Source organism: Barbus barbus (assembly GCF_936440315.1).
Source record: "Barbus barbus genome assembly, chromosome: 19".
NCBI lineage: Eukaryota > Metazoa > Chordata > Actinopteri > Cypriniformes > Cyprinidae > Barbus > Barbus barbus.
Genome location: NC_136747.1, coordinates 29,054,180 through 29,081,167, shown reverse-complemented (window position 1 = coordinate 29,081,167; position 26,988 = coordinate 29,054,180). Strand labels below are relative to the sequence as shown.

Sequence of the window (26,988 nt, the reverse complement as noted above, 5' to 3'; positions counted from 1 at the left end):
GCACCGGCCAGAGGGCAACAGTACAAAGAGAGAGTGAGCTGGGTGTGAGGGGTCCAGAGTGACTTTCTTAGTCCTTTTCCTCACTCTAGAGGTGTAAAGTTCTTGGAGGCTGGGCAGAGGGGCACCGATAATCCTCTCAGCAGTCCTAACTGTCCGTTGTAGTCTTCTGATGTCTGTTTTGGTAGCTGAACCAAACCAACCAGTTATAGAAGAACATAGGACAGACTCGATGATGGCAGAGTATAACTGTTTCAGCAGCTCCTGAGGCAGGTTGAACTTCCTTAGCTGGCGGAGGAAATACAGCCTCTGCTGGGCCTTTTTGACAATAGAGTCACTGTGATTGTCCCACTTCAGGTCCTGGGAGATGGTGGTTCCCAGGAATCTGAATGACTCCACTGCAGTCACAGTGCTGTTCATGATGGTGAGTGGGAGGAGAGCAGGTAGCAGACGTCCTCCTGAAGTCCACTATCATCTCCACAGTTTTGAGCATGTTAAGCTCCAGGTTGTTAAGACTGCACCATACAGCCAGCTGCTCAACCTCCTGTCTGTAAGCAGACTCGTCACTGTCCTTGATGAGGCCTATGACTGTAGTGTCGTCCGCAAACTTCAGGAGCTTGACAGAGGGGTCCTTTGAAGTGCAGTCATTCATGTAGAGGGAGAAGAGCAGTGGGGGAGAGAACACAACCCTGAGGGGTGCCAGTGCTGATGGTGAGAGTCCTGGATGTGAGTTTGCCCAGCCTCACTAGCTGCTGCCTGTCTGTCAGGAAGCTGGTGATCCACTGACAGATGGAGGAGGGCACAGAGAGATGTCTCAGTTTGTCTGAGAGAAGGTCAGGTATGATGGTATTGAAGGCCGAGCTGAAGTCCACAAATAAGATCCTTGCATAATTCCCAGGTTTGTCGAGGTGTTGCAGGATGTAATGCAGTCCCATATTGACAGCGTCATCCACAGACCTGTTTGCTCTGTAGGCAAACTGAAGAGGATCCAGCAAGGGTCTAGTGATGTCCTTCAGGTAGGCCAGGACCAGTCTCTCAAGTGACTTCATGACCACAGACGTGAGTGCGACAGGTGATATTGGGCTTTTTGGGGATGGGAATGATGGAGGAGCGTTTGAAGCAGCAGGGAACTTCACACAGCTCCAGAGAGCTGTTGAAGATCTGTGTAAAGATGGGGGCCAATTGGTCGGCACAGACTTTTAGACAGGCAGGTGAAATACCGTCTGGTCCTGAAGCTTTCCTAGATTTCTGTTTTCTGAAGACCTTCTAACATCCTCTACACAGACTTTAAACGCAGGTAGAATGGTGGGGGAGGGAGTAAAGGGGGTTGCAGGGGGGGAAGGTGAATGTGTGAAGTGCAGATCAGAGCAGGTGCTGGGTGTCAGTCTGGCCTTTTCAAATCGAGTCTGTACTGCCGAGAACTGCTGGCTGAAGTCCTCAACAGGCCAGCCTGGGAGATGGGAGGTCAAGAAAGCACACTTTGTCAACGTCTCTCATCTCGACCAGGTTGAGCCAGAGTTGTTCTTCCCGAGGGACCACGCAGTGACTTAAGTAGCCTGTAAGGCAAAGTCTCCACCTGGGGAATGTCCATGTACCCCCTCCTGCCCCGCCATCGAGGGTAGTGAGAATGGAGGAAGGAGACGAGCAGCTTCTGGCTGTGAAAGGGGCCGTCCACGACTTCGTCATTTTCTTATGCACCTCTGGGAAGAAAGGAACCAGGGCAGAATGCGGTTTTGAGCCACGCTCCATGCTGTGAACCAATTGTCCAGCCGTGAGCGCTCAGAACTGGGTGGTGTATTCACCTCCAGCCCGATGCTCACTGGTGCCCAGGCAAGCATGGCTGTCAGCTCTGGGTCCGATTTGGCAGTGGTGACAACACCCAAGGGGGGCAGCACCGCCAAATCTTCATCCTCAGAGGATGATAGCCCATCCCCTGATGCTGTCATCGACACCTGATCCTCCAGCTGAACACAGGATGAAATGCCGGGACCGCCGAGAGACAGCCCAGCAAAATCACCCGGCAGCCACACAGGACAAGAGCTACCGAGAGGAGTGAGAGGTCCATGGGGACTGGCCTGGCAGAGAAGCTCTCCCTGTAACCCTCAGATCTCCCAGAGCACTAGTCGGCAGTCCTCTGCTGGTGGCAGCGAAACCAGAACAGGCAGTGACAGAGCAATCTGCTCCTTTCCCTTTAAAAAAGGAGAGATGCGATCGCAGCGTTGCTGTGGTCACATGAACCATCTACGAATGCAGCTTCAGCATGCTGAATGCCCAGACACTGAAGACAACGATCGTGGCCATCGACAGAGGACAAAAAATGCCCGCAACCAAGAGGACACGGATGGAATGCAATCTTTAAAAAGACGCGAACAGTCCACTATTAGCACCGTACCGCCAACCAGAACAGCTCTCCGACACAGCAGATGAATGCCTTTGTGGAGTATATCAGCTTTCATTCAACCACTCGGCTCCGAAACAAAAATTTGACCCTGGACCACAAAAACCAGTCTTAAGTCGCCGGGGTATATTTGTAGCAATAGCCAAAAAACGTTGTATGGGTCAAAATTATCCATTTTTCTTTAAGGCCAAAAATCATTAGGATATTAAGCAAAGATCATGTTCCATGAAGATATTTAGTGAATTTCCTACCGTAAATATATCAAAAATGTATTTTTGTTTAGTAATATGCATTGCTAAGAACTTAATTTGGACAACTTTAATGGAGATTTTCTCAGTATTTTGGCCCCTCAGATTCCAAATAGTTGTATCTCGGCCAAATATTGTCCTATCCTAAATTTATTCAGTTTTCAGATGATGAAGAAATCTCAATTTCGAAAAATTGACACTTATGACTGGTTTTGTGGTCCAGGGTCACACATCTGAATGAGTGGATGCACACTGTCGCCTTATATACCCGTATGAATGGGGAGTGGCTCAGTATAAAAATTCCACTAGTCAATTTTCATTGGCATTTTCTCTTAAACTCAGAGATGACTGGGTCTCCTAAGTAAACACTTAATGTCACAACATAACTCGTAGTGACCAACAGAAAAGGAACGAGGGTTACGTATGTAACCGAGATGTTTCAGTTTTATATGGTAATAAGCATGGTACGTTTTCACAATGATGCCTTTAAACAATTTAAAATGTGTATGAAAATACAAGAATGCACTCCAAAAACTAATTTGGATTGAGTTTGCCTTTAATTTTTACCAGAAACCATACAGTAAAATGACACCAAAATTAATACAGAAATAGTCAGGATTACTGTGAACAGGAATCAATTCAAAGGATGAGCAAATCAATAAAGAAAATATTTTTATGAGTGTTTGAAAATGGGAAATGGTCCAAACTCTAGAACGCACTTTGATTTCCAGAAGTGAATTTGCTTTTAATTTTTGCCAAAACTGTAGAGTTAAACGACTTGAAAATGAATACAGTAATAGTCAGGGTCACTTTGAAGAGGAATCAATTGAAAGAACGAGGAAACCAAAAAAGGAAAGATTTTTATGAATGTTTGAAAATGGGTAATGGTGCAACTGCTAAATGCACTTTCATTTTGGAGTAATTTTGAAGTTTCTCTAAAACTATAGAGTAAAATTACTTGAAAATTATTACAGTACAGGATTATTGTGAATAGGAATCAATTGACAGAATGAACAAACCTATAAAGGAAATTATTTTTATGATTTTTTGAAAATGGGAAATGGTGCAACTGCTGGAATGTACTTCGATTTTTGGAGTGATTTTGCCATTAATGTTCTCCAAAACTGTATGGTAAAATTACTGGAAAATTAATACAGAAACAGTTATGATGAACAGGAATCAATTGAAAGAATGAGCAAACCTATAAAGGAAAGATTTTTATGAGTGTTTGGAAATGGGAGATGATTTAAGTGTCAGCATGCCCTTTAAACTTGGGGTGAATTTGCCATTACATTTCTCCAAAACTATACAGTAAAATGACTTGAAAATTAATACAATAATTGTCAGGGTCTCTCTTAATACATATCCATTGAAACAATGAGCTAACCTATAAAGGGACACTTTTTATAAGAGTTGGAAAATGGGACACAGTGCAAGTGCCAGGACTGATTTAGTTGTTTTTGGTGATTTTGATTTTAATTTTCTCCAAAACTATACAGTAAAATGACTTGAAAATGAACACAGTGACAGTCAGGGTCACCCAGAATATATATCAATTGAGAGAATAAGCTAACCTATAAAGCAACACTTTTTATAAGAGTTGGAAAATGGGACACAGTGCAAGTGCCAGGACTGATTTTGTTGTTTTTGGTGATTTTGCTTTTAGTTTGCTCCAAAACTATACAGTAAAATGGCTTGAAAATGAACACAGTGATATTCAGGGTCACTCTTAACACATATCAATGGATAGAATGAGCTAACCTATAAAGGAACACTTTTAATAAGTGTTGGAAAATGGGATGCAGTGCAAGTGCCAGGACTGATTTTGTTGTTTTTGGTGATTTTGATTTTAATTTTCTCCAAAACTATACAGTAAAATGACTTGAAAATGAACACAGTGACAGTCAGGGTCACCCAGAATATATATCAATTGAAAGAATGAGCTAACCTATAAATGAACACTTTTTATGAGTGTTGGAAAATGGGATGCAGGACGGATTTTGTTGTTTTTGGTGATTTTGATTTTAATTTTCTCCAAAACTATACAGTGAAATGACTTGAAAATGAACACAGTGGCAGTCAGGGTCACCCAGAATATATATCAATTGAGAGAATGAGCTAACCTATAAAGCAACACTTTTTATAAGAGTTGGAAAATGGGACACAGTGCAAGTGCCAGGACTGATTTAGTTGTTTTTGGTGATTTTGATTTAAATTTTCTCCAAAACTATACAGTAAAATGACTTGAAAATGAACACAGTGGCAGTCAGGGTCACCCAGAATATATATCAATTGGGAGAATGAGCTAACCTATAAAGCAACACTTTTTATAAGAGTTGGAAAATGGGACACAGTGCAAGTGCCAGGACTGATTTAGTTGTTTTTGGTGATTTTGATTTTAATTTTCTCCAAAACTATACAGTAAAATGACTTGAAAATGAACACAGTGACAGTCAGGGTCACCCAGAATATATATCAATTGAGAGAATAAGCTAACCTATAAAGCAACACTTTTTATAAGAGTTGGAAAATGGGACACAGTGCAAGTGCCAGGACTGATTTTGTTGTTTTTGGTGATTTTGCTTTTAGTTTGCTCCAAAACTATACAGTAAAATGGCTTGAAAATGAACACAGTGATATTCAGGGTCACTCTTAACACATATCAATGGATAGAATGAGCTAACCTATAAAGGAACACTTTTAATAAGTGTTGGAAAATGGGATGCAGTGCAAGTGCCAGGACTGATTTTGTTGTTTTTGGTGATTTTGATTTTAATTTTCTCCAAAACTATACAGTAAAATGACTTGAAAATGAACACAGTGACATTCAGGGTCACCCAGAATATATATCAATTGAAAGAATGAGCTAACCTATAAATGAACACTTTTTATGAGTGTTGGAAAATGGGATGCAGGACGGATTTTGTTGTTTTTGGTGATTTTGATTTTAATTTTCTCCAAAACTATACAGTGAAATGACTTGAAAATGAACACAGTGGCAGTCAGGGTCACCCAGAATATATATCAATTGAGAGAATGAGCTAACCTATAAAGCAACACTTTTTATAAGAGTTGGAAAATGGGACACAGTGCAAGTGCCAGGACTGATTTAGTTGTTTTTGGTGATTTTGATTTAAATTTTCTCCAAAACTATACAGTAAAATGACTTGAAAATGAACACAGTGGCAGTCAGGGTCACCCAGAATATATATCAATTGGGAGAATGAGCTAACCTATAAAGCAACACTTTTTATAAGAGTTGGAAAATGGGACACAGTGCAAGTGCCAGGACTGATTTAGTTGTTTTTGGTGATTTTGATTTTAATTTTCTCCAAAACTATACAGTGAAATGACTTGCAAATGAATACAGTGACAGTCAGGGTCACCCAGAATATATATCAATTGAAAGAATGAGCAAACCTATAAAGGAAAACTTTTTATGAGTGTTGGATAATGGGATGCAGTGCAAGTGATAGGACGGATTTTGTTGTTTTTGGTGATTTTGATTTTAATTTTCTCCAAAACTATACAGTAAAATGACTTGAAAATGAACACAGTGGCAGTCAGGGTCACCCAGAATATATATCTATTGAAAGAATGAGCTAACCTATAAAGGAACACTTTTTATAAGAGTTGGGAAATGGGACACAGTGCAATTGCCAGGACTGATTTTGTTGTTTTTGGTGATTTTGATTTTAATTTTCTCCAAAACTATACAGTAAAATGACTTGAAAATGAATACAGTGACAGTCAGGGTCACCCAGAATATATATCAATTGAAAGAATGAGCTAACCTATAAATGAACACTTTTTATGAGTGTTGGAAAATGGGATGCAGGACGGATTTTGTTGTTTTTGGTGATTTTGATTTTAATTTTCTCCAAAACTATACAGTAAAATGACTTGAAAATGAACACAGTGGCAGTCAGGGTCACCCAGAATATATATCAATTGAGAGAATGAGCTAACCTATAAAGCAACACTTTTTATAAGAGTTGGAAAATGGGACACAGTGCAAGTGCCAGGACTGATTTAGTTGTTTTTGGTGATTTTGATTTTAATTTTCTCCAAAACTATACAGTAAAATGACTTGAAAATGAACACAGTGGCAGTCAGGGTCACCCAGAATATATATCAATTGGGAGAATGAGCTAACCTATAAAGCAACACTTTTTATAAGAGTTGGAAAATGGGACACAGTGCAAGTGCCAGGACTGATTTAGTTGTTTTTGGTGATTTTGATTTTAATTTTCTCCAAAACTATACAGTGAAATGACTCGAAAATGAACACAGTGACCGTCAGGGTCACCCAGAATATATATCAATTGAGAGAATGAGCTAACCTATAAAGCAACACTTTTTATAAGAGTTGGAAAATGGGACACAGTGCAAGTGCCAGGACTGATTTTGTTGTTTTTTGGTGATTTTGATTTTAATTTTCTCCAAAACTATACAGTAAAATGACTTGAAAATGAATACAGTGACAGTCAGGGTCACCCGGAATATATATCAATTGAAAGAATGAGCTAACCTATAAAGGAAAACTTTTTATGAGTGTTGGATAATGGGATGCAGGACGGATTTTGTTGTTTTTGGTGATTTTGATTTTAATTTTCTCCAAAACTATACAGTAAAATGACTTGAAAATGAACACAGTGGCAGTCAGGGTCACCCAGAATATATATCAATTGAGAGAATGAGCTAACCTATAAAGCAACACTTTTTATGAGTGTTGGATAATGGGATGCAGTGCAAGTGATAGGACGGATTTAGTTGTTTTTGGTGATTTTGATTTTAATTTTCTCCAAAACTATACAGTACAATGACTTGAAAATGAACACAGTGACAGTCAGGGTCACCCAGAATATATATCAATTGAAAGAATGAGCTAACCTATAAATGAACACTTTTTATGAGTGTTGGAAAATGGGATGCAGGACGGATTTTGTTGTTTTTGGTGATTTTGATTTTAATTTTCTCCAAAACTATACAGTAAAATGACTTGAAAATGAACACAGTGACAGTCAGGGTCACCCAGAATATATATCAATTGAGAGAATGAGCTAACCTATAAAGCAACACTTTTTATAAGAGTTGGAAAATGGGACACAGTGCAAGTGCCAGGACTGATTTTGTTGTTTTTGGTGATTTTGATTTTAATTTTCTCCAAAACTATACAGTAAAATGACTTGAAAATGAATACAGTGACAGTCAGGGTCACCCAGAATATATATCAATTGAAAGAATGAGCTAACCTATAAAGGAAAACGTTTTATGAGTGTTGGATAATGGGATGCAGTGCAAGTGATAGGACGGATTTAGTTGTTTTTGGTGATTTTGATTTTAATTTTCTCCAAAACTATACAGTAAAATGACTTGAAAATGAACACAGTGGCAGTCAGGGTCACCCAGAATATATATCAATTGGGAGAATGAGCTAACCTATAAAGCAACACTTTTTATAAGAGTTGGAAAATGGGACACAGTGCAAGTGCCAGGACTGATTTAGTTGTTTTTGGTGATTTTGATTTTAATTTTCTCCAAAACTATACAGTGAAATGACTTGCAAATGAATACAGTGACAGTCAGGGTCACCCAGAATATATATCAATTGAAAGAATGAGCAAACCTATAAAGGAAAACTTTTTATGAGTGTTGGATAATGGGATGCAGTGCAAGTGATAGGACGGATTTTGTTGTTTTTGGTGATTTTGATTTTAATTTTCTCCAAAACTATACAGTAAAATGACTTGAAAATGAACACAGTGGCAGTCAGGGTCACCCAGAATATATATCTATTGAAAGAATGAGCTAACCTATAAAGGAACACTTTTTATAAGAGTTGGGAAATGGGACACAGTGCAATTGCCAGGACTGATTTTGTTGTTTTTGGTGATTTTGATTTTAATTTTCTCCAAAACTATACAGTAAAATGACTTGAAAATGAATACAGTGACAGTCAGGGTCACCCAGAATATATATCAATTGAAAGAATGAGCTAACCTATAAATGAACACTTTTTATGAGTGTTGGAAAATGGGATGCAGGACGGATTTTGTTGTTTTTGGTGATTTTGATTTTAATTTTCTCCAAAACTATACAGTAAAATGACTTGAAAATGAACACAGTGGCAGTCAGGGTCACCCAGAATATATATCAATTGAGAGAATGAGCTAACCTATAAAGCAACACTTTTTATAAGAGTTGGAAAATGGGACACAGTGCAAGTGCCAGGACTGATTTAGTTGTTTTTGGTGATTTTGATTTTAATTTTCTCCAAAACTATACAGTAAAATGACTTGAAAATGAACACAGTGGCAGTCAGGGTCACCCAGAATATATATCAATTGGGAGAATGAGCTAACCTATAAAGCAACACTTTTTATAAGAGTTGGAAAATGGGACACAGTGCAAGTGCCAGGACTGATTTAGTTGTTTTTGGTGATTTTGATTTTAATTTTCTCCAAAACTATACAGTGAAATGACTCGAAAATGAACACAGTGACCGTCAGGGTCACCCAGAATATATATCAATTGAGAGAATGAGCTAACCTATAAAGCAACACTTTTTATAAGAGTTGGAAAATGGGACACAGTGCAAGTGCCAGGACTGATTTTGTTGTTTTTTGGTGATTTTGATTTTAATTTTCTCCAAAACTATACAGTAAAATGACTTGAAAATGAATACAGTGACAGTCAGGGTCACCCGGAATATATATCAATTGAAAGAATGAGCTAACCTATAAAGGAAAACTTTTTATGAGTGTTGGATAATGGGATGCAGGACGGATTTTGTTGTTTTTGGTGATTTTGATTTTAATTTTCTCCAAAACTATACAGTAAAATGACTTGAAAATGAACACAGTGGCAGTCAGGGTCACCCAGAATATATATCAATTGAGAGAATGAGCTAACCTATAAAGCAACACTTTTTATGAGTGTTGGATAATGGGATGCAGTGCAAGTGATAGGACGGATTTAGTTGTTTTTGGTGATTTTGATTTTAATTTTCTCCAAAACTATACAGTACAATGACTTGAAAATGAACACAGTGACAGTCAGGGTCACCCAGAATATATATCAATTGAAAGAATGAGCTAACCTATAAATGAACACTTTTTATGAGTGTTGGAAAATGGGATGCAGGACGGATTTTGTTGTTTTTGGTGATTTTGATTTTAATTTTCTCCAAAACTATACAGTAAAATGACTTCAAAATGAACACATTGATAGTCAGGGTCACTCAGAATATATATCAACTGAAACAATGAGCTAACCTATAAAGGGCCATTTTTATGAGTGTTGGAAAATGGTATGCAGTGCAAGTGCCAGGACGCATTTTGTTGTTTTGAGTTATTTTGATTTTAATTTTCTCCAAAACTATACAGTAAATTGGCTTGAAAATGAATACATATATATTGGTAGTCAGGATCAAATACATTGATAGTCAGGAACAAATATTATGAGCTTTTTATGAGTGTTTGAAAATGAGACAAATATACACACACACACAAACATTAAAATAAAAAAATAAAAAATAAAATAAAATGTATTAACATTAATATGATAATTAATGTACAATACAAACTTTTATGTACAATAATAATGTATTTGCAAACATTAAAATCAAAAGTGTAAAGGAAACGCCGGTATGACAGCCTCTTTACATCTGTTTAGACCGCTCGCAGCACCCGTACCGTAAGTGCACGATTAGACGCGCAAACAAAAAAAAGGTGCGGCTGGCTTGACCGTGTATTTTCAACGCGCGGCCCACTTGACCGCAGTGAGCGTACTCGTATATTTTGATTTTAATTTTCTCCAAAACTATACAGTAAAATGACTTGAAAATGAATACAGTGACAGTCAGGGTCACCCGGAATATATATCAATTGAAAGAATGAGCTAACCTATAAAGGAAAACTTTTTATGAGTGTTGGATAATGGGATGCAGGACGGATTTTGTTGTTTTTGGTGATTTTGATTTTAATTTTCTCCAAAACTATACAGTAAAATGACTTGAAAATGAACACAGTGGCAGTCAGGGTCACCCAGAATATATATCAATTGAGAGAATGAGCTAACCTATAAAGCAACACTTTTTATGAGTGTTGGATAATGGGATGCAGTGCAAGTGATAGGACGGATTTAGTTGTTTTTGGTGATTTTGATTTTAATTTTCTCCAAAACTATACAGTACAATGACTTGAAAATGAACACAGTGACAGTCAGGGTCACCCAGAATATATATCAATTGAAAGAATGAGCTAACCTATAAATGAACACTTTTTATGAGTGTTGGAAAATGGGATGCAGGACGGATTTTGTTGTTTTTGGTGATTTTGATTTTAATTTTCTCCAAAACTATACAGTAAAATGACTTGAAAATGAACACAGTGACAGTCAGGGTCACCCAGAATATATATCAATTGAGAGAATGAGCTAACCTATAAAGCAACACTTTTTATAAGAGTTGGAAAATGGGACACAGTGCAAGTGCCAGGACTGATTTTGTTGTTTTTGGTGATTTTGATTTTAATTTTCTCCAAAACTATACAGTAAAATGACTTGAAAATGAATACAGTGACAGTCAGGGTCACCCAGAATATATATCAATTGAAAGAATGAGCTAACCTATAAAGGAAAACGTTTTATGAGTGTTGGATAATGGGATGCAGTGCAAGTGATAGGACGGATTTAGTTGTTTTTGGTGATTTTGATTTTAATTTTCTCCAAAACTATACAGTAAAATGACTTGAAAATGAATACAGTGACAGTCAGGGTCACCCAGAATATATATCAATTGAAAGAATGAGCTAACCTATAAATGAACACTTTTTATGAGTGTTGGAAAATGGGATGCAGGACGGATTTTGTTGTTTTTGGTGATTTTGATTTTAATTTTCTCCAAAACTATACAGTAAAATGACTTGATAATGAACACAGTGGCAGTCAGGGTCACCCAGAATATATATCAATTGAGAGAATGAGCTAACCTATAAAGCAACACTTTTTATAAGAGTTGGAAAATGGGACACAGTGCAAGTGCCAGGACGGATTTTGTTGTTTTTGGTGATTTTGATTTTAATTTTCTCCAAAACTATACAGTACAATGACTTGAAAATGAACACAGTGACAGTCAGGGTCACCCAGAATATATATCAATTGAAAGAATGAGCTAACCTATAAATGAACACTTTTTATGAGTGTTGGAAAATGGGATGCAGGACGGATTTTGTTGTTTTTTTTGGTGATTTTGATTTTAATTTTCTCCAAAACTATACAGTACAATGACTTGTAAATGAACACAGTGATACACCGGGTCACTCAGAATCCATATCAATTGAAACAACGAGCTAACCTATTAAGAAACACTTTTTATAAGAGTTGGAAAATGGGACACAGTGCAAGTGCCAGGACGGATTTTGTTGTTTTTGGTGATTTTGATTTTAATTTTCTCCAAAACTATACAGTAAAATGACTTGAAAATGAACACAGTGACAGTCAGGGCCACCCAGAATATATATCAATTGAGAGTATGAGCTAACCTATAAAGGGACATTTTTTATAAGAGTTGGAAAATGGGACACAGTGCAATTGCCAGGACTGATTTTGTTGTTTTTGGTGATTTTGATTTTAATTTTCTCCAAGACTATACAGTAAAATGACTTGAAAATGAACACAGTGACAGTCAGGGCCACCCAGAATATATATCAATTGAGAGTATGAGCTAACCTATAAAGGGACATTTTTTATAAGAGTTGGAAAATGGGACACAGTGCAATTGCCAGGACTGATTTTGTTGTTTTTGGTGATTTTGATTTTAATTTTCTCCAAGACTATACAGTAAAATGACTTCAAAATGAACACATTGATAGTCAGGGTCACTCAGAATATATATCAACTGAAACAATGAGCTAACCTATAAAGGGCCATTTTTATGAGTGTTGGAAAATGGTATGCAGTGCAAGTGCCAGGACGCATTTTGTTGTTTTGAGTTATTTTGATTTTAATTTTCTCCAAAACTATACAGTAAATTGGCTTGAAAATGAATACATATATATTGGTAGTCAGGATCAAATACATTGATAGTCAGGAACAAATATTATGAGCTTTTTATGAGTGTTTGAAAATGAGACAAATATACACACACACAAACATTAAAATAAAAAAATAAAAAATAAAATAAAATGTATTAACATTAATATGATAATTAATGTACAATACAAACTTTTATGTACAATAATAATGTATTTGCAAACATTAAAATCAAAAGTGTAAAGGAAACGCCGGTATGACAGCCTCTTTACATCTGTTTAGACCGCTCGCAGCACCCGTACCGTAAGTGCACGATTAGACGCGCAAACAAAAAAAAGGTGCGGCTGGCTTGACCGTGTATTTTCAACGCGCGGCCCACTTGACCGCAGTGAGCGTACTCGTATATACATACACCCCGGTAACTTTAATAAGGTTAGTTTCATTTTAGCGTGTTTCTGTCATTGTCTGTAAACAAGCAAAAGCTGACAGCGGTAACGTTATTAACGACAGGGATGAGCACCGGGAGCCGAAGCGAGGAAACATCTCATAAAGCGCTGATTTAAAGTTATACAGTCATGCTAAATGAGACCATTAAAGTTTCTTTAGTGATTCTGGCTGAAAACAGCCACGATAATGTGAACCGCATGACTATTGTTTAGACTAGTCTTACAAAGTTGGTCATTTAATTTGGCTTCTTCAAGACTGGTCTTACCTTGTTAAATTAAGGTATGAAAAGGTAGATTTTTAGGGCCTAAGGCGCAGGGCCCTCTTGTTCTTCTAGGGATTTTTTATACTATCCGGGCACTTTTGGGGGCCTTGTGCTCAAAAACTCTTGAAAATAATAACATTAGGGAATGCATTAACTAACATGAACTAACAATGAAAAATATATTTCTACAGCATGTTAATTCTGCATTGATAGTATGAACAAACAATAAACGTTTTTTTACAGCATTTATTAATCTTTTTAATGTTAGAAAAATTCAAAACGTTCAAAACACCACTGTTGTATTCCATTTTTACAAATGATTTCTATCTGGTGCTAAGAAGTGCTAACTTTACCAATGTATGCAGACGATACAACAGTTTATGAATCTACACAAACATCGGTTTAATTAACGGCTATTTTGAATGAGTTGGAGAGCATAGAAAAGCTTATTTTAGAGAATAAGTTGATCCTAAATACATCTAAAACAAAGAGTATATATAGTGTTTGGGTCTAGCTATTCTCTACAGACCAAACCAGAGCTGAAATTATATATAAATAAAACACTTAGTCAACAAGTTAAGCAAGTAAAATTACTGGGTATCACCTTGGAAAATGGGAAGGGTAGTAGCTGTAGTAAGATATTTTGGATGAAATCCAGGAGGCTTGTGACTGTCCCATTGACTGCCGAGTAAATATGACTGTCAAAGCACAGAAAAATATGAAAAACAACGTCAAAATAGTCCAGTAGTCTCTCTGTGTCAGCGTAGCACCATTTTTGGAAAGCATCTGATAGACGCAAAGTGTGTCGGCTGTTCTCTGTCATCAGTAACGCATGGATATGCATTGTATGTTAATTTACTCTGATTAGTACGGAAACAGTGTATCCATGCGTTACTGATGATAGAGTAACACACTTTGCGTCCACGGTGACGACATTTTCATTTTTGGGTGAACTGTCCCTTTAAGCCTCTGTGTTTTAAAACTACAATCATCCAATGTTTCGTGACTCAGGATATTTGTGTTTTACAATTTATAATGTTCATATTCATATTTATATTGTGAGGGAAATACTTTGATTTCAAACTCTAAATTGAATGTATTTGAACTAACAAAGACAAGTAAACAGTCAGTGATAAAATAATAGATCAATTACAAGCAATGCAGGGTTTTTCCTTCGGTCAGAAACGGTCTTCAGTGGTGGCTGATGGTCATCCTCACAGTAAAAACAACTCTACCCACGTGATCTACGAGCCCAATACTGACAATACATTTAAAAGAAATGCAAAGAAACAGTTTGTGATTTTTATTTATTTATGAAATAGTAAACAATCACTGTCAGGACATAATAAAACAAAGTGCTTACAACTAATTTATATATACATGTGACCATTCCCATACATATAAATTGCCTACAAAAAAAAATCTTAGTCCCCTTCATTGGAAAGCAAAGAAGTATTTTCAAACACTTTACATAATATTTCATCAAATGTATCAAAGGAAATGACAAAAAGCTGCATGTTGTCTCAAGGCAACATTGTACTGTAATGGAGTCTCATGAGGCCTTGTAGGCGTACTAGATTATAATACATACAAGAATAGTAATTCTCATATTATATCTGCACATATTATGATGTTTCTGTAGAGTTGTTTCCTCTGCTTTCACAAGCAGTGAGGCGTCATTAGTGAAGTAAGAGATTGTGCATGTGCTTGTGTGTTTATGTTCGGGCTGAACGATTTCGGAAAATAATCTAATTGCTTCTTTTTTTTTTTACACCAAGATTGCGATTTAATATGCAATTATTATTTAAAGCTTTTTATATTCTGTATTATTCAACAAAGACAAGTAATAAATCATTGTAGAGTATGCAGTGTTGGGCACGTTACTTTAAAAAAGTAATTAGTTATATTTATAGTTACTTCTCACAAACAGTAACTGAGTTACATCATTATAAAAGAAACTAATTACCAGGGAAATAACTATTGCTACTTTTTTTTTTTTTTTTTTAAATGTTCAAATATGTCAAATAACTTGGATGCTCCCAATATTAAATGTTAAATGAATGAAATGGTCACTAAATAGAATAAATTATTATTATAAAACATTGTACACACATAATAACACTTATGATTTTATCCATTTTATTTATTTATTCCAATAAAATAAAAGTAAAAAAATAAATAAATGACAAAGATGAAGGGAAATGTTAATGCTTTTGACATGACACTTATTGTTTTGATATTTTTCTACATGCTATTGTGTCTTTGTGATTCACAGGAGGTGGAGGAGATCTGAAGATCTGGAGGAGAAGCACAGAGAGGGCAGCTATCATCCTCCTGGCAGTTAACCTTCTTTGGTAAGATCCTTTCAGCTCTCACATTGTGATCATATTTTATGTGTAAATAATGCAAACAATTATAAGTTTTTAAATGGTGTTCAAGAGTTTTTGGCGACAGTGATTGTTTAGTCACTGAGTTGGAAACTCTCATCAGGTGAGAAACACAACAGATCTGTAGCTGCGCTCTATGGATTATGTAGCTCTTGACCTCCGTTGGAGTGACCATAATTGGTTTTAATTTACAAGAGAAAAAACCCATCAAGGAGAGACAATCCAAGCTTCTCTCTCCATTCATATGTATCTGAGTAACCTCCAGCGGTACTGGTTTCCAAAGATGGTGTTCAGTAAACCCTTATGTGCACGTGGTAAGAGTGAAGCTTAAAGCAGAACTGAAGCAGTCAGTCAGGTTTGCATTTTTTAGTGAAGTGTTTTCCACTTTGATTAAAAAAAAATAACAAACACGATTAATGTAAGCGTTTTACAGAAAAAGGATGTTTTGTTATCGCTTTTGGAGCAAAGGTGCTGAGATCTTGCAGCATCACTGCGTGAGACGTCACGGGTACCTGTCATGTTTACCTTACAAATCTGATGAAATGGCACACATGGTTCCCAGATGAAGGTTATAATAAACCCAAACTCACAACAGCATGCAGAGATGAGTTTCAGACGCTCCACACGCTCACACGTTCCTGTGAACGAAGCCGCTGTGAGACGCACAAACTTAACCGACACGCATGGAATTAAAGACCATATACTGTGTTAGAACTGCATCGCTTATAATTATTTAATTAAATCATAGCGTTTGTGAATTTACAATTATGCTTATGATTTTTAAATGGGTTTAATATATCATGCAGCCTTGGAAAATAGTCTAATAATGTGTTTTATGGATTCTTGTCTGTGAAATGCGTCACTTCCATTATTTTAATCGAAGCAAGCAAAAATTGACTAGTCGACTAAAATCGATGAATCGAGACAGCCCTAATAGATATAGATGGATATATAATTAGCTTGAATCCCAGAGCCACTTCTTCTTTTGAGGGATCATTGATCGAGTTAATGTTAAGTTTTTAACCTCTTAGATTTGAGTTGATTTAATAAAGCTATTAACTTATAATATCTGAGAGAGAAACTGCACACATTATCTGTGTGCTTTGGAAAATACCTGATAATAGAACAAATCTGAGCCACTCAACCTTGAAGGAATTGCGTTCTCTCTTAATATATGTGTGAATAACTGACTCCAGGACTGTCTTCAGACCAGAATCAATACCTTTGTTAGTCTCTTTTTAGGCTTGTATTAGTCTGATGTTGACATTGGTGACAAGGATTATGAAAATTCTATTGTATCAAAGATTTTAATATCATAACCTTTTTAAAATAAAAAATATATATATCGTGATATAAAGTTAAGTCATATTGTGATATCAGATTTGGTCATATCTCCCACCCCTAGGTCCAGTGAAGTTTGTGTGCAGTTTCTTCTCATATGATGTATAGAAGTGCTGAATAACAATAACATTGTCAGTGTTTCTGTACAATATTCTTCACTTCAGCTGAGATTTGAGGAACATATAACCACCGTTTCCTTTTTTTATCAGGTGCCTGACTTCTCTGCTGTTCCTCTTGCCTGGTGAGTGTGTAATATAAAGAAAAAATATTTGTAAATAGGATTGGTGACATTAATAAGATGAATAAATACCACATTGTCCATATTGTGCAGTGATTTAACGCTGTTTTTATTTGTAGGTGCTTCTTCATTAACTGTGGAGGGACTAAAGGGCAGCAGTATTACCCTGCCGTGTGATTCAAGCAACGGAGAGGATTTATCCACTCTTCTGAGATTTGGATCCAAAATTGCTTATGGTCCCAATCAGCATGAACACTTCAGGGGTCGTGTGCACAAGAGTGGGAGTTGTGACCTCATTCTACAAGACTTGAAGACCACCGATGCTGGAAAATACATCTCAACAGTGTATGCCAACGGTCAACAGCTCGACAGCTACACTTATGATGTCCGTGTTAAAGGTAAGGTCAAAACTGATTTAAATATTGATTTGAGCTTTTGTTGCTTTCATTTAGTACCAGTGTTTATTTTATATTATGTTACACCAGTGTAATATCACACATCATCAATATTATAAAAGTGCCATGTCATAATTATGCTGTATTATTTCTCTTCAGTTAATTTAACAGGACGGACAGGTGAAGAGCTGATGTTTGATGATCTGCCGCATAAGGCTGAGAACGTCACTCATTTTACAAACTCGGACTGGACAGAGGTGTGGAGGAGAGGACTGGGTGTCCTGACTGATCAACTGACCAACAATAATAGCCGCCTGACCTTTAAACACTTCTCATCCAGTGATGCAGGAACATACAGAGTCCTGAACTCATCAGGAGGAATCCTGGTCACTGTGACGGTCACAGGTGAGAAAACTGATGGATGTTTAGAAATATTAATTAGTGGACAGGTGAGGTTTAACTCCGCGATCACTCCGGTGTGATTAGAGCCTTCAGTGCGTCACGTCATCAGCTGACAGGAGCCAGATCAGACGCGCCAGCGCTTGTCATATTATCACAAATATTCAGTGTTTCAACCATATAATGCTTATTTTAGCTTTCAGACATTTAAATACACAAGTACTAGCAAAACCATACATTTATAGTTTGTAAAATACACGCTGATGTCTCTGGAAGCAGCAATAATGATCCTTACAAATATAATCTGACATGTTTTATTGATATCATATACAGATTGTGTAGATAACTATAAACTTTACTCTGCTCTTCTCCTGTTTACCAGAGACTTACTTTAATGTGCTTCGGGAGGAGAGGATGAGTTTACATTTGAAAAACCACCAAATATATTTCAGAATCGGAATATCAGATATTTCATAATATAGTGAGTATGTTTGTGAATATTAATAAACAAAATAGGAAAAAGGGAATAAAAGCGATCCATGTGTGATCCAGCTCTATTGTAGCTGCGGTGTGTCACATGACAAGCATGACGCGTCGCCATGGAAACAATGAGGCTCTACAATCTAAAATAACAGTCGCCTGAATAAACTCAGGCTGGGCTCAGCTAGAATATTTTAAACTCACATGTGAAAGGGTTAATTATGATGAACGGCTAATTAATAATTACCTGTGTAATTAACCTTCCTACATTCTCTACAGAACCTAGTACGAGCTCGAAGGACAAACTGGACCGCAAACACGAGGACGAACCTCATGAAACTAAACGAGTTTGTAAGTAAAACCGAAGGTGTTGAGAACTTCACAAAATCTTTAAGCAGTGAGTTTAAAAAAGAAAAAATAATTTTTAAAATTATTCTCTTCCCACTTTCCCCTTCCAGCTGATGGGGTTTGGATTGGGATTGGGATTGGAGTTCTGGTGGTTCTGGTGGGTCTGGTTGTGTTTGCTGTCATCAAGATACGTCAACATCTGAACGAGAACAAGAACCATGATTCCTACCAAGAGGTCCCAACGAAAGAACCTGAAGAGGGTCCCAATAAGAGGTCCCAATGACAGAAACCGTACAGGGGCCCAGATCACCGAACAGCACTGGTTACTCAGCAGAGGATCCTGCCAACATCTCATTCCTGACTCAGTCAGGTGATTAAATGTCTCCATCTGCTGGTCACTTCAGCTTCATATTTAGGGGCTCATTTTCACTTTTTAAAAATAATAACAAATTGATTCAAAATTCAAACATTCATCAGCTAGCATTATTTATGGTATTGTAAGAGCAGTGTACTGTAAACATCCAGTCACATGCCTGTTTAATCTGATCAACTGAAATACTTACGGTTGTTTTCTGATGGATCTGGTGACTGCTTGATAGAAACTGAATTAGTTTAAATGTGCGCAGGACATTTACCGTTGCCTTTGACAGCAAGTTTGTTTGTTTCTTCAAAACATACTAAGTAATATATACCTGCTACTCCAGCTCTAATATTGTGTATTGATACTGAATTATGTTGCAGTAACAAACTACTTTTAAATTTCACAGCCATTTTTATAAACTCTTAACCAGTGTTGGGGAAAGTTAGTTTTATATTTGTAAACTGGACGCTTGTAATTGTTTGAATGTTTTGTCCTCTATATTTGTACATAGTGCATTATTTAATTTATAATGTTTGTACTGTCTATTATGTCTTTTGTACTGGAAGCTGCTGTCACCAGGTCAGATTCCTAAAATACTAATAAAGCTCTTTCTGACTCTTGACTGAAGTAATACTGTTACCTGCTTTAATCATGCTACTCCAGCTTTAATATTGTGTATTGATACTGAATTATGTTGCAGTAACAAACTGCTTTTAAATTTCACAGCCATTTTTATAAACTCTTAACTCGTGTAAACCAGGAATAGACATGATTTGTTTTAAATAGTACATTTTTGGTAATATAGTAAAAATGATTAATGAATCAAAAGCAGATTCTGAAGCTGTTCACACACTTTAACTTGTCAGGAACCTGGAATATTTATTCCCTCAGAAATCTTTAATTGCATCTACTTGCAAGCTGCTATAGAGCACATACAGTATTGGGAAATCATGAGGAGATTCATTACAACAGAAGTTTGATGCAGATTTCAATAAACAGCTGATCTGATATAGAGAGTCCTGTCTGGAAAGAACGTGGAAACACTGGTTTTATTCTCTGCATTGTGCTGAAACCTGTAGTTATGAACAACAGACTGTATTACTGGAATATACAACTCATCCAGTCGTACAAATATTATATTTCAAACATGAAATTAACATATTAATCTCTATTCTTAATGTTTTTTTGATTAATTCTCTTCTGCTCACCAAACCTGCATTTATTTGAGCCTTAAACAGTAAATATTGTAATTTTAAATAGTTTTGGAAGTGAATATCTGTTAAGATGTAATGTATTTCTCTTCTGTGATATGCAGCTGTATTTCCAGCATCATTACTCCAGTCTTCAGTGTCCATCCTTCAGAAATTACTCTAATATGCTGATTTCCTGCTCAAGAAACATGTATTATTATTATTTTAATGCTGAAAACAGTAGAATTTTCCAGGTTTCTTTGATGAATAGAAAGTTCAGAAGAACAGCATTTATCTGAAATATAAATCTTTGGTAACATAAATGTCTTTATCATCACTTTTGACCTATTTAAAGTATCCTTTAAGTACTAATTTCTATCATTTCTTTCCCAAAATATAAAAATAATATTAACTCCAGCTTTTGAATGGTATAGTGTATAATGTTATAAAAGCTTTTTATTTTAGATAAATGCTGATCTTTGGATCTTTCTATTCATCAAAGAATCCTGAACAAACTACTTAACTGTTTTAAATATTGATAATAATAATCATCAGAAATGTTTCTTGAGCAGCAGATCAGTATATTATTATGATTTCTGAAGATCATGTGACACTGAAGACTGGAGTAATGATGCTGGAAATACAGCGCTGAAGGACATCATATGCACACTTCATACTGTCTATTTTACAGAAATGCTGGATTAACTCAGGCATTGTAGGCACGTGCCTATATGCTCGCCTGTCCAGGAGGAGCCCGACACAATAAAGAGAGAGATATATATAAATTAAACTATGGGCTATCTACAACATTAAAGAACCAAAACCTCAGAAGACGAATTTAACAACCAACAGCAGCATGTTGTTAGCACACTGCAAGCATGTTTTAGCATGATGCTAACATGATTTAACAGACTGTTAAACTTTGCTTGCATGATTCTGCACATTGCTAACATGTTTTATTATGCTGCTAGCATAATTGTTATAGCATTACAAGAACACTGCAAACATGAATTCCCTGAACCCCCCCCCCCAGCTAAAACCAGCCTAAGCTGTCATAGCTGGTTTATCAGGCTGATTTTATATTGGATATACTGAATACAATTAGTCTGAAGAAATGGTAGATCAGAAATTAATCCTCAAATTTCATTCAACCATGAATATCTGAGAAACTGTTCGACTGTCAGATTTCATTTGTCATGCCACGTGGTTTAGACTTAATTTGCATATGTGAGACTTGTGCGCGAACTGTATACTGTATATGTAAAGTTTCCCAGCTATTCGTGGTTTGGGTGGAGTTTATCAGACTAAAAAGTTCCCCTTTTCGGTGCACAAGCCTGCAGTTATCCCTTTTTGTGACAGACAGCTTTGTCGACCAATCATTAAGACCTTTCTCCACCCCCTACCTTTCGCCACGCCCATTGCTCAAGCCTGCAGTTATCTCTGCTTGTTCTCGGTTTGTCGCGGTCTCTTATCTGTCACTTGGAGCACTAATTCAACAGAGGGGTCCTGACGGAGGGGAAAACCGCGAATGCACTATATTTAATAGTAATCAAAAGCGACCCCCTGTGTTTTGTTTCGCAGGTAGTTCTGTATCTGCTCTGGGCTGAGAAAGACACATGAAGATCTCCAGTCACTCACCTGGTTATTGTAGCTGACCACTGGCACTAAACCATGTAAGTTTTCACGTTTTTAAATATAAATCCAATGTTTGATTGTTTGTTTTGGACAGCTAAACCTGCTTGTGATGCCAAGGAAATGTATCACAGTCTTTATACTTAATGTGTCCATAGCTTTCTAAACTATCAAAGACACACTGAGTCGAGATTGCTGCAGCAGACCAGAACAGTCGTATTTATTACAACTTTTTTTTTTGCGTCGTAACGGATCAGGCTCCAGAGATTGCACTTACAATCCTAAACACCTTCTACCTCTTAAAGGGGACGTGTCAAATATGCATGTGTGTATGTAGGTGATGTGTGAATTATGTATCAGTGATGCCTTATTTTTAAAGATCATTATGTTGTGTATTTGGTGTAACAGAATATGTTGACATGCTTTAATGTACAAAAAACACATTATTTGTCAAATACTGTCCATTATTGTAGTTCCTCTATGCCCCGCCTCTCTACAAACCCCTCGTTCAGACCACAAGCACAGTCTGCTCTGATTGGCCAACATTAGCATCGTAATCGTAATGCTGTAGGAGGGGTTTGTAGAGAGGCGGGACATAGAGGAACTACAATAATGGACAGTATTTGACAAATAATGTGTTTTTTTGAACATTAAAGCATGTCAACATATTCTGTTACACCAAATACACAACATAATGATCTTTAAAAATATGACATTGTTCAAAACGTGGGATAATGTAAGAACACAAGTCAGCAAAATATATAACATTGTTCTAGTGGTTTTTGGATATTTTAATAAAAACAATCTTACATATTGTGCCTTTAAGAAACATTGAATTTTGCTGCTACAGTAATATGCCAATACCAGTTAACCTCAATTTAAAATACAAATAATTAAAAATTACATTATGAAAATATACAGGGTACTAATTTCAAGTGTGATTTAATGTGATTTTTTTTTTTAATCCATAAAGATTTAAAAGTCTGCAGAAGAACAGAATAGTTGATCTGAATGTTTCAGCATCTAGGGATTGTCAGTTTCTGTGAGTTCCTCGTCTGGTATCTTGTAAGTAGGGGTCGACCGATATGTGTTTTTCAGGGCCGATACCGATTATTACAGACCAAGTAGACCGATAACCGATATATTGAACCGATATATATGTCTGGTGTAAAAATGAAAATGAATGTCAAAATTAAGAATAACAAGGGCTCTGACAAAAACGGCCTTCCCTAGTGTTGGTTGCACTTCTTACTCTTGTCTTCCCCCATGCACCCATCTACAATAAGGGTAATATATAAAGAGAGAGGTAAAAGTGGGGCCACTGTATGCTTCATGATTAAGCCTATGAATACTAAATACCAAAGCTAAACAGCTTGGGAAAATGTAAGTATTTGGCTTCAATAATTTACATGTTAGAAATGTATGTGTAATAGCATAACCTCTCATAATTCTTCATTAATTATTTTCGGTTGACTAAATCATAACCTACAAGAGGTGACTATTCAATTCATCATCTAATGCACATCAGTTGATTAATTTAAAAAGCGCAATGTATATAATACGTGTAAATAATTTAATTGTCTTCATAGCTCCATTGTAGAAGTTGCGAAGAAGACCACAACTATTTTAATGAAACTATAACACTAATAGCCTGTTATAGGCTCACTTGGTTCAATAGCCTATTGAAATGTCCCAATTTCCGTCATCCTAATCTTGGCCTATGTGACAGTATCTTAGTCTTGGCCTATGTGACAGTATCTTAGTCTTGGCCTATGTGACAGTATCATAATCTTGGCCTATGTGACAGTAATTTCCATTAGTTTTCATTTACAGAGCAGTGCAAATGAAGGCATAAAACATTAATTTAATTTATCTTTTAATCAAATGAGAGTTGAACTCTATTTTTTGGCAAACAAATGGGTTTACTATTAAAATTAAAACATGGAAGAAATAGCGTATTGTGTGATCTTTTAAACAAAAGTTGTAATAATTGTAGTAGCATTAGTAAATAAACCGAACTTTTATTTTGACGGGTTGCCGTCAGGACCTCTTAAGTTTCTGTAGCCTATTTATGATATGACGATCGTTTTACTCAAACGAAACAGTCAAATGCTCATGAAGTAACTCTCAGAGCAGTTCTGGGGATGATGTTCATATATTTATGTCCTCATTTAGTGACATGGCAGATGCGGAATACACCGCGAGTGTCGCGCACTCCTGTGTGTGTGTGTGTGTGTGTGTGTGTGTGTGTGTGTGTGTCAAAACCGCGCGTCTGTGCCATTCACATATACAGAGACACGCCGAACATGCAGAATTCATATTTAAATAGTCTTTTAGCAGCTTAATGTTTACAGATAGTCCATATCATGTCGATTTAAGTGTACTGACCTACTTTTGATTAATTCATCCAAACTTTGACTAATTCCGTGACTCCGCGTTATACAGTAAATTCCATTTATATGACTGGATTCCGCGATTCCCCCTGCGTTTCCCCCACCTCGGAAACCATAAATAGATAATCTTGAGGTTTTTACAACTTCAGTGTAGTGGATTGTAATTTATTGCAACTTGAGCAACGTCTGCTGCTGCCTTTGAGAGAGAACTGATGCGCTGATGAAGCAGCACCAGTTAGCAAGCGCTTTCGGTGTGAGAGCGCCTTTAGTCTTCCACGTTGATTGGTCGGACTCCTGACTCTCAACAAATCAGATGCGCGGTGGGCGGAGACTGCTCTAGGCCACAGAGTGGTGAGTTCCGACAGGCTGCATCAGAGCCAAATAGCGCGTTTCATAATTAAATAATTTTATCGGCACATCGGTTTTGAAAATGACCGATGCCGATTATTATAAAAATGCTTAATATCGGTGCCAATAATCGGCCAGGTCGATAATCGGTCGACCCCTACTTGTAAGCACCTCACTAAGGGTTGTACTAGACTCAAACTAGATCTGTATTGTGTCTATCACCTCTCAGCAAGATATTGTGCCTCTGTCTGTCATATAACACATCTGTTTCTCTCAGGATATATCTTCTGCTGCTGCTGGGCTTTGTCACTTACAGCGGTCAGTATCATTTATGATCTGTTTTAATCAGTTTCAGCTAGTTATTCTAGTAGTTTTCTGTTGTGTCACTCAGCCGAGTGATTTGGTGGATATTTGTGTATTGATGCGGGAAACTTCCCATCATATAACAAATAATACACACTGACAACACTGTTTATTAATCAGTGAACTGCATAGATCATCCAATATCATCAACATCTCAAACATCTGCAATGTGTCACTTCTAATATCATTGTTTACTTGTTGCCTTTATTTCTATGTAGTTTAATTAGTTAAAATATCAGTTAAAATAACTCTACTAGGATATTTTACCATGACTATTACAGAGAAGAGAGAGAAACAGCAGACTGATTTTGCAGTATTGATACTTTGTATTAGATTAATATTTACTGACTGTATTTGCAGGAACCACTGCTACACCTGTGACAGGAGAAAAGGGAGGAAACATCACCCTGACGTGTGAAACTGAAGACCGTGAGATTTCTGTTATTAGTTTAGACAGTCGGTCAGGAAACATCCCTGTGTGTCCGACTGAAGACTGTAGTGGACGAGTATATAAACAAAGAAACTGTGACGTCTTCATCAAGGATCTGAGCTTCAGTGATGCTGGGAAATACTTTCTGAGAGTCTATTACTATAATGATCAGGCAGAGCTGGAGCGACAGATCAGGACGTACCAACTTTGTGTTCATGGTAAAGATGAAACTGATCAAACCAATAGTGTGTGTTTTCTGGTTTTTATTTAATAATTACATTGATATTGCATACTGGACTGGAAACGACAAACTCTGAATGATCACAGATTGATTACAATGATAATTAATGTCTTTGTTTCTCTTCAGATGAGGTTTCTGTGAAAACAGGTGAGGAGCTGAAGTTGGATGTTCTGCTGTCAAACGCTGATAAAGTGCAGCATCAGAGCAGAAGAAACACAGAGTGGACGGAGGTCTGGAGCAGAACTGATGGAGTTCAGAGAGAACGAATCACCATCAGAGATGGAAACCTGATCATTAATGAGTTTACAGATGCAGGAACATACAGAGTTCTGGACCCTGAAGGAAACACCTTGATCACAGTGATAGTCAGAGGTGAGAGAAACTCAGTGAGTGTTTAGAAATATTATGTTTAAACAGCAAATGAACACTAAACTGTTAGACTAACATTTGAATATTCTGTACAGAAACAAAGGAAAAACTGGACGACACTGATAAAGACAAAACTGATGGCACTAAATATCGTAGTGAGTTAAACAGGAGACATTGAGAGCATTACAAAAATACAAGACTGAAAGATTTAAAAAATAAAATAAGTGCTCTCTCTCTACTATTTCCTTCCAGCTGTAGGCTACTGGAGTTTGGCAGCTGCCCTCACTGTGGTCCTGCTGGCTCTGATTCTGACCGCTGTCACGTTACTCAAGCGCTGGCACAGAGGATACTTGAAGGGTGCTGCTAGTAAAGGAAAAGGAGGACTGAGTACAGAAGACCCAGAAGCATTAAAGGATCATGTAGACATCTGCTGAGGGCCCGCTGGAATATGATTGAACTGTACAAAATATTTCTGCAATATATCTTTAATTTTCAGTGTGTATGCACATTCGGACTGGACCTCAGGAATCAGTTTAGTAGCTCTATCTGCATTTTGTATTTATGTATTTATTTAAAAAAACAAAATTATTAATAATGTAAACATGCATATATATATGCCAAACAAAAAAAATATGCTTGTACATATGTATATTTTGTAAATATTTTAATTAAAAAAACAGATGTTT

General features: G+C 36.8%; 2 protein-coding genes across 2 annotated transcripts; both read left to right on the top strand.

Moving 5' to 3' along the window:
- Positions 1 to 1,977: 1,977 nt before the first annotated feature.
- LOC306885280 (uncharacterized protein) lies at positions 1,978 to 19,957 on the top strand (the record flags this gene model as incomplete). The annotated part of the gene is made up of 7 exons (XM_079441702.1): positions 1,978 to 2,161; positions 15,663 to 15,741; positions 17,325 to 17,356; positions 17,473 to 17,751; positions 17,908 to 18,153; positions 18,907 to 18,978; positions 19,086 to 19,957. 7 exons carry the CDS (start codon positions 1,978 to 1,980, stop codon positions 19,256 to 19,258), a joined length of 1,065 nt encoding a protein of 354 aa, XP_079297828.1. The 3' UTR covers positions 19,259 to 19,957.
- Positions 19,958 to 21,958: 2,001 nt separating this feature from the next.
- LOC306885637 (uncharacterized protein) lies at positions 21,959 to 26,988 on the top strand. Its single transcript, XM_079442300.1, has 6 exons — positions 21,959 to 22,199; positions 25,177 to 25,217; positions 25,623 to 25,910; positions 26,060 to 26,305; positions 26,398 to 26,457; positions 26,555 to 26,988. Coding segments are annotated over exons 1-6 (819 nt in total). The 5' UTR covers positions 21,959 to 22,197; the 3' UTR covers positions 26,737 to 26,988.

Bases quoted from the DNA above. Each gene is read 5' to 3' on its own strand.
- LOC306885637 (XM_079442300.1), top strand. The intron at 26,306-26,397 runs GTGAGAGAAACT...TATTCTGTACAG, and splicing joins GATCACAGTGATAGTCAGAG to AAACAAAGGAAAAACTGGAC. The intron at 26,458-26,554 runs GTGAGTTAAACA...ATTTCCTTCCAG, and splicing joins TGATGGCACTAAATATCGTA to CTGTAGGCTACTGGAGTTTG.